This window comes from Echinops telfairi, unplaced genomic scaffold (genome assembly GCF_000313985.2).
Source record: "Echinops telfairi isolate 266 unplaced genomic scaffold, ASM31398v2 ScPeMD7_2291;HRSCAF=2852, whole genome shotgun sequence".
Taxonomy (NCBI): Eukaryota; Metazoa; Chordata; class Mammalia; order Afrosoricida; family Tenrecidae; genus Echinops; species Echinops telfairi.
The window spans coordinates 16,294,818-16,304,098 of record NW_022106189.1 but is presented as its reverse complement, the minus strand read 5'-3'; the positions used below and the strand labels follow the sequence as shown (position 1 = coordinate 16,304,098).

The following is a 9,281-nucleotide window of genomic DNA, read 5'->3' as shown; positions in this document are numbered from 1 at the left end:
TGAGGGCAACAAATGTATAGATGTGCTTTACACAATTGATCTATGTATTGTGATAAATTGTATGAGCCCCAATAAATTGATTAATTAAAAAAAAAAAAAAAAAAAGACTTGGACGACTGCAAGGAGGCCAGGGCTGGGGTTGGGAAAAAGGAGGAGGAAGAGCAGGGGAAAAAAGGGGAGGATTAAAAATAAATAAATAAAAAAGGTTCTATAGCAATGCTAACATAAAGTAGAAGCAATTTGGTAAAAACAAAAGTTGATACATATTTGGCTCAGAAATATACTTTTAAAAGTCTCACTTTTTACCATTTATCGATTAATAAAGGAAGATAAGTGCCTCTGTACAAATTCAAAGGTATTCTTTTCTTTAAGAGGGTCACAATTATTTAGAAGGGAAACAGGACTTTACTATCATCTCATAGAAAACTAACCATGACGTTTGGTGGCTGAGATGTGAACGGTATCTCCTGAGAAGGGCTTTTTAATCTTGGCACTATCAACATTTTGGACTGTGTTTTAGGGGTTACTTTATTCATTGTAGTGTGTTTACTAGCATCACTGGGTCCTATGCACAAGATGAAAATAGCAAATCCCAAAGTTATAACACCCCAAAATATCTTCAGATATTGGTACATGTCTCTGGAAGTCCAACATGCCCACTGTTTAGAACTACTGCTTTAAATGTAGTGCCATTGTGACATGCACAACCATAATCAAAATGGCTTAGGCATAGGCATGCTAAGTGACATACTTATTTCATTCAATAGTTTCACTAAAAATGTGTGATTTAAGATCAGACTACCTGAAATTATAGTCCAAGTCTTTCCCCCCAAACCTACTTGGTTTAACTCACTACCAGATCAGCTAGAAAATACTACATTGCTAGTTTGTGGAGATTTACAAAATTGAATCAATATAAAATTAGCAGCAAATATGTAAATACCTTTCTAGCATTTCTTCTGTTTATCAGTTGAACACGCTCTTCTCCAGTGAGACTATTAATATCCAATTTATTAGGATTTCTGCAACGATGCCTTTTTTGTTTTGGCCTCCCTTCATGAAGCTGCATTCTCTGAAATATACAAACAGTTTAAAAATTTTTACCTAAAAAAAAAAATAAGTAAAATTTTTACCTATGCAAAAACTATTGAAAATATTATAAACTAACTAGTTAAAAGTAAGCTAATCCTATATAACATTAAAACATTTACCATTTAGTTACACATAAAAAATACATTAAAATATATTTCATCAACCTATTCCTCAAATTGTACATTAAAAACACATTCAAAGTTATTATATGACTACTGTGATGGTTCTATATGAAAGTAATGTGCTTTGATTTTCCCCTGAAATGAGAACTTTTGCTAGTTATTTCTTTAAATACCTCAAAAACCACAATATTGTTGGTGGGTGATACTTGGTATTTCTGAAGAGTAATATTTACAGGGGCAGTTTCTTCTAAATTGTATATTAATCTGTTTCTTAAGCTTAGCTGATTTTCCCTGTTCTCTAATACAATTTATAAGTTGCTAATTGTGTTAAGAGACTTTTATTTATCACATCATGTAAGCTTCACAATAATACTAAAAGGGTATATTCTAATTTACAAAGGCAAAACCAATGCTCAGAAAGGCTATCTTGCATAAGGTCAGAGAGGTAGTTAACGTGGCAGAGCCAGATTAAGAATTTGTATGACAATTTAAAAAATAAACATTCTTTCAATCACATTAAAATGCATACTTCTACAACTGTCAATAAAGCAAGGCTTTATGTTTATAGTTATTTCAAATCAATCAAAGCATTCCAAGTGACTAATATTTAAATTGTTAAACATGGCATACTAGTACCAACACAGCTATGATTTAAGTCAGTTTTTTTTTTCTATCTAGTTACTATTATTCTCCTCATCCCATTCACTTCCATACTAGGATATCAGACTACATTGTAGTCAGTTGCTTTTAAGCTTATTCTGAATCATGGTGATCTTATAGGTGCAGAAAACCATACAGTTTTAACGTGTGATTTTTTTGAAAGCAGTTCACCAGGCTGTTGAGTGGACTTTAACTCACAGACCAGACAGTTTTATGAACATGCCTATCTCTAGCCATACTGGTCTGTTACAATGTCTAGAATACACTTCATCTCTTGTGTCAATGTGATCAATGCCAGCTTCTTTCAAATCCCAGTCAAATACCAGATCTGCTTTCTATCTTTTCCTACTGTAAATTTACTTATTTTATCTCTTCCCATGGCACTTAAAACATACCTGTTATTGTATATACTATACAATTTTACAATTATTTAGCTATAGAGACGCCACAATAAATAATGAATGAAAAGTACACTTGATATTTTGTTACCACAAGAAATGTTGCTTTTAAAAATACATTTTATAAAATTAAATGAGGTAATATATTTTGACCTGAAGAAACTGTTTAATAGCTCTTCTTTTAAATAGTAATCATTGGGGATGATAGCACACCTTATCTTAATGGAAATAGTATGGGCCCTAAAATAGATAAATTCCTAAAATTTTCCTATTCTCCATTGGCTTTCAGTAAAACTGCAGCCAACAGATGACTCGGGCACAGTACCTATTCCTTGGCAAACAATACACATTTCATGGGCTTAGGAAGAAGAGAAGGAAGCAAAGACATGAACTGGTTTATAGAATTCCAAGTATGACACTTGGAAGAACAGAAAGGTAGTAATGTAAATTTATAAAGCAAAGGATTCCATCATGCTTGGGAAGACACATCTAGCTACAGTTTATAATTCAAATATTAAAATCTAAACAACATTTTGTTTAAAAGGCTTATTTGCAAAAAAAAAATGAATGTATATAAAAGTTAACAAAAAATAAAGACTCCTGCAGTGAGACAAGTCTGAGAGTCATTCAGACATGAGGGCATGAACTTTATCATATTCATTGTTATATCCCCAATATTTTAAAATTGTAACTAACACACAGTATTCACTCAATAAATACTGAATAAGTATTTGCGGACATGTTAAACTACAGTTAAATAACAGAAGTTACACAATGAAACTAGTGATCCTCAATACTTAAATCTGTTCAATTTTTTAATCGAAAAATGATTGTAACATTGTTATCCTCATAGAACTGTTGTGTTAAATTACATAACAAACTGCTAAGTATAATGCCAAATACATAGTTAAGCCTCAATAAATATTCACTAAGATCAACCACAGTGACACAATCAATCAAGAATATGCTCAGCATATCTTAAACTGAAAGAAATGAAAAAAAAAATCAAGCCTAGAGTTAAAATATTGGAAGATTCAATGGGCAGAATATTGAATGATTCAGGAAGCATCAGGATGATGGGAGAACACCCGGAGTCACTGCACCAAAAAGAACTAGTTGACATTCACCATTCAAGATATTCCATAGGATCAAGTACCAATGATACGGGAGAAGTCCAAGCTGCACTTAAAGGCATTAGCCAAAACCAAGATTCCAGAAAATGATGGATTATCAGCTAAAATGTTCCAACAAGCTGATGAAGCACTCAATTGTTTATATCAGGAAATTTGGAAGACAGCTATATGCCCAACTGACTGGAAGAGCTCCACAAAGATACCCATTCCAAAGAATAGTGACCTGACAGAATGTATTAATTATAGAATAATATCATTGATGTCACATGCAAGTAACATTAAAGGTTGTAGCAGCCAAAAATTGAAGCTGGATTCAGAAGAGGATGCAGTCTAAGGGATAGCACTGCGGATTTCAGATGGATCTTGCCTGAAAGTAGAGAACACCAGAAAGATGTTTCCTTGTGTTTCACTGACCATGCCAAGGCATTCAAATGTGTGGATCATAACAAACTATGAGAAGATACCTTAAGAAGAGTGTGAATTCCAGAATACTTAATTTTGCCCAAGTGGAAACTGTACATGGATCAAGAGGCAGTTTTGCAAACTGAACAAGGTAATACTGCATGGTTTAAAATCAGGAAAAATGTGCTTCAGGGTTGTATTCTCTCTCACCATACTTATTCAATCTGTATGCTAAGCAAATCATCAGAGAAGCTGGCTTATATGAAGAAGAATATAGAATCAGGATTGAATGAAGGTTTAACAACCTGCCCTATATAGAAGACACAACTTTGCTTGATAAAGTGAGGAGGATTTGGAAGTACCTGCTGAGGAAGATTAAGGATTGCAGCCTTCAGTATGGAAAGCAACTCAATATTGAAAAAAAAAAAAATCCAAATCCTAAACAGCTAGACTAGTAGGAAACATCATGATAAATGAAGAAACAATTGAAATTGTTAAGGATTTTGTCTTGCTTGGATCCACAATCAATGCTCATGGAAGCAGCAGGAAGGATCTGAGCAACATACTGCATTGGGTAAATAGGATGTACAAGATCTCTTTAAAGTGTTGAAATCAAGGACATTACTTTGAGGACTAAGGTGCACCAAAATCAAGACATGGTATTTTTAATCACTTTGAATAAGGAAAACTGAAGAAGAATCAATACATTTGAATTACGGAGATTATGGTGGTGGTAAAGAGTTCTGAAAGTACCACGGACAGCCAAAAGAACAAATAAATCTATCTTGGAAAAAGTATAGCCAAAATGTTCTTTAGAAACAAGTATGATCAGACTTTGTTTCATGTACTTTGGACATGTTGTCAGGAAAAGAGACCAGATCCTGGGAAAGAACATCATGCTTGGTAAAGTAGAGGGGCAGCAATAAAAAGGCAAAGAGGAAGACCTTTGACAAGACTGATTGATAAAGTAGCTGCAACAATGGACTCACACATAAGAACAATTGTGAGGACGGTGCAGGACTGAGCAGCGTTTCATTCTGTTCTACATAGGGTTATTATGAGTTGCAATTAACTCGATGGCACCGAAAAATGACAATATGATCATTATTTTTTTTAAAAAAACACCATGAGGTAAAGGATAGATGTTTTATTACTTTGTACCTTTCAGTGAAACTAACATAAAATATAAATTTTAAAAGAATCCCCAAAAGTAAATGATAGTAACAAAACTGTTGTTCAGTCAATTTTGACTTATAGCGACCTACAGCAGAGTAGAACTCCCACAGGGTTTCAAAGGTTGTAATCTTTATGCAAGCAGAGAGCCACATCTTTAGCCTGTGGAGCTGCGGATTTCAAACTGTGTAACTTTTGGTTAGCATTTGAGTGCTTAAACTTTGGATCACTAGAACCTAACATGCCATCCAGTCAATTCCAATGCAGAGCTACGCCACAGGACAGTTAGAATTGGCCTGAGTTTCTGAGACTGTAATTCTTTATAGGAGTAAAAAGCCTCTCAGAGTGGCTGGTGGTTTAGAATGCTGAATATGTAGTTAGAACCTAACACAGTTCTCTATATTATGAGGTGACTTTTATTTTTAAAATTGTTGGATTTTTAATGGAAAATTGGAAAGTGATGCTGCATTGCTTCATGAGGAAGATGATAGTTATATTTTCCTGTAATTATTCTAGACATAGGCAGAAGAACTATTTAGCATAATTAGATGAGAATTTATGATTCATCATTACAGGTTTGACAAATCACACAAAATACATCAATATTTTAAAGGCGTCACCTACAGGAATAAAAGCTCCTAAATCTTCCACGTAACCTGGGTGCTCCTTAAGCCATTTTTCCAAGTCCTTTCTCTTCGGTGCATCATCACCTGCAAGTCTTGTTCCATCTTTAAGGTGAATGACTGGAACTGGACTTTCCATGTCAGGTGTTCCTTGAGTTGGAGTGTAAGAAAGAGCTGGGTTTATCCCTGTAGAAATTGGTGAGGCTGTTATGCCTATAGTAACCTGTAGAAAAATAGCACAGGAAAATTTTATTTATGTGTTTTATCATTCTGATTTTAATCCCAGTGAAGCAATTATTTTTAAAGAGGGGGGGAAAAAGGAGTTTGTGCTAAATTTTTCAAATAAAAAATTTCCCTAAATGTGGGCCAGTGCTAGAGCCTACTGATGTACTATTTAAACTACACAGTATACTTCTGATTTTCTTCTTCTTTTTAAAATCCACAAAACAGTAGTATATCTATTTACTTGGAATGATTTTTGAACTCAAGAGTGTGTAGTTTTAAACTATTGCTTTACTTACATGATTAGGTGGTTTGTTCCTATTAAAAAAGAGGATGTCGACACCTTCTACATTCTTCCTCCGTCCCCGTCTTTTTTTGACTATTGGTTGGTTGTCTAGTATGGCTCCATTGGCACCAACGGCTGATTGAATGGAAGTACCTAAATTAAAAATATTGATAAAAATCTAGTCCTTAAAAAAAAGTAATCCTTTTTCTAATTAAATGGAAATGCTAGTTTTTATTTTACACACCACAAAGCAAGTAAATGTGAGAATAAACACAGAACACCCATTTCATATTAAAAAATATGGCTAACTTAAAAGGAGGGGAAAAGAAAAGAAAAAAAAAGACATGGGTAGTGGGGGAACAGGGCACTAACCTACCCAAGGGGAGGCTATTGCTTATATCCCCACAGGAGAGGGAGAGAGAGACCAGACTTCAATCCGGTGTGCCAAGACGTGAATGCAATATACCAGCATGATGCAGCAAACCAACAGAGAGGTCTGTGGGTCTGTCCCCAATCCCAACTACGTGGACCCACCATCCCCTAGAAGAATGCACTTCAGAGGACAGCATTAAAGCTGTAGCTCAGGGAGAGGGGGTGCTTCTGATTAGGAGCAAATAAAGAGGGAAGGGAAGAGAGTGGAATACATCCTGACCCACCAAGCCCCGAGAACAAAATTCTGCCTAGGAGTAGCCAATGCACAGAGGACCATAGGGACGGGCTCATCACAAGATATGATGTCCCTCACTGACCCATAATGCTATGGGGGGAAACACTGGAGACACATTGTGGGAATTGTGCCAGATCTGACTCCACCACACTGGGGCGAAACACTAAGGGCATGCAACAGAACAGCAAGGGGAACAAAGTAATGAAGACCCTGGGGAATACCAAAAATAGACTTTGGGACCAGGGCATGGTACCCCATCAGACTCAACTGGAAAACACTCCTAAAGGTGAACAAAAAGACATGGAAATATTTATAGGCTTTTCTTTTTTGGTCATGTTTTTTTTGGTTGTTTTGTTTTCTTTTGTTGCTCTGTCTTGTTTTTGTGCTTATTATTCTCTCTGCATATATATCTATATAAGAAAAGTGGGATAGACAATCTGGAGGAGGAAACAATGGGACTGATGGTTGGGGGGGGGGGCTGGGGCACGGGAGAGGGGGAGACCAGGGAAAGGAAGGGGGATGTCAATCAACCCAGGGAAAAGGGAACAACAAGTGATCTATAATCGATGTTGAGGGGGGTGTAGGATGCCTGCTGGAGCTTGATCAAGGGCAATGCAGCCAAGAGGAATTATGGAAACCATAACCAAGGAAAAACATGACAGTGGGACAGAGGAAAGTAAAAGGAAGTAAAGGAAAGAACTGGAGGCAAAAGGACATTTTTAGAGGTCTAAATACAGGCATGTTTATATGTTAATATATTTATATATAACGTTAGGGAAATATATCTAGATACATACATTTAGATGTTAAATATTAAGGTAGCAGATGGACATTGGTCCTCTACTCAAGTACTCCCTCAATGCAAGAATAATTTGTTCTAATAACTTGGCATTTCATGATGCTCACCTTCCCAACACGATCGCTGAAGACAAAAAGGGTGCATAAGTGAATGTGGCGAAGAGAGTGGATAGTGCCTGGCTATCAAAAAATATAGTGTCTGGGGTCTTAAAGGTTTGAAGCTCAACAAGCAGTCATCTAGCTGAGAAGCAACAAAGCCCACATGAAAGAAGCATACCAGCCTATATGTTCATGAGGTGTTGATGGGATTGGGTATCAGGCATCAAAAACCCAGAACAAAAAATCATATTGATGTGATGAGGGGAGCACGAGTGGAGACCCAAAGTCTATCTGTAGACAATTGGACATACTCTCACAGAAGGGTCACAATTAAGATACGAGCCAGTCAGGGTGCAGTATAGCACTGATGAAACATACAACTTTCCTCTAGTTCTTTAATGTATGCTTCTTCCCCCTACTATCATGGCCTCAATTCTACCTTACAAATTTGGCTAGACCAGAGCATGTAAACTAGTACAGATAGGAGCTGGAAACACAGGGAATCCAGGACAGATAAACCCCTCAGGACCAATAATGAGAGTAGCGATACCAGGAGGGTAGGGTGAAGGTGGGGGAGAAAAGGTGGGTGAAGGGAGACAGTGGTCGGTGTAAGACATGAAAAAAAATTATCAAGGGTTCATGAGGGAGGGTGGGAGGATGGGTAGGGGGAAAATGAGGAGTGGATATCATGAGCTCAAGCAGAAATAAAATGTTTTGAAAATGATGGCAACATATGGACAAATGTGCTTGACATAATGGATGAATATATGGCTTGTGATAAGAGCTGTATGAGCCCCAATAAAATGATAAAAAAATATGGCGAGCTGTTATATAGGTTCCTTTCAATTATATATTTTACACTATATTGCCTTAATATTTTAATGTGTAAGTCTACTTTTTCAATTAACTGAAAGGTAGACATAGTATTTTGTATTTCTTTTAGTTTTTCTTTAATGCTGCTCCAGTGCTAAGTAAAAAAAGAGAAGCACTTAAAAACATTTATGAAATAAGTTAATGGCAGAAGTATTCCATAAATATCAACAGGCACACTTATAAGCATACCTAAACTTGGCCATTTTTGTTATTTAAATTATATGCTACTAAATTGTGATTTTTATAAATAGTAATTCATTTTAAGCTAGAATTCAAAATGGAAAGTTTAGACTGCTCTGTAAAGTATGTGTTTTTATCTTAGCTGTAGCCATAACAATATTAGAAATAGTTTCCTTCTACCAGTGGTCTCTGGATGGTGAAAACGATAAGCACTCAACTATTAACAGAAGAATTAGTGGTTTAAATCCACCCAGAAATGGCTTGAAAGACAGACCTGCAATGTACTTCTGGAAGGTCAGTCTTGAAAGCCATATGGAGCAGTCCATTGTATACACTGGGACGCCAGGAGTCAGAATCAAATCCATAGGAACTAACAAAACATCATGCTTAATGGTAAAAGAAAGAAGCTTTTCCTCTAAGAGCAGGAATGGGACAAGGATACTCTCGATCATGCCCTACCAGGCCTCCTACAACCTCCTCACCACCGATCTGGATCACTTGTTGTTCCCTTGTCCCTGGGTTTGTTAACACCACTGCCTTTACCCCCACCTCC

At 36.3% G+C, this 9,281-nt stretch overlaps 1 protein-coding gene across 8 annotated transcripts in view; it reads right to left on the bottom strand.

Annotated features, from left to right (window-relative positions):
* The window catches only part of CHD9 (chromodomain helicase DNA binding protein 9), a 179,771-nt gene that overhangs the window by 19,521 nt on the left and 150,969 nt on the right, over positions 1-9,281 (bottom strand). For all 8 annotated transcript variants that reach the window (XM_045293606.1, XM_030886607.2, XM_030886606.2 and 5 more), the window contains 3 exons: positions 6,125-6,264; positions 5,605-5,826; positions 944-1,072 (listed from right to left, as the gene is read on the bottom strand). In XM_045293606.1, the coding sequence (XP_045149541.1) occupies positions 944-1,072; positions 5,605-5,826; positions 6,125-6,264 (491 nt within the window). The remainder of the gene's footprint in view (positions 1-943; positions 1,073-5,604; positions 5,827-6,124; positions 6,265-9,281) is intronic.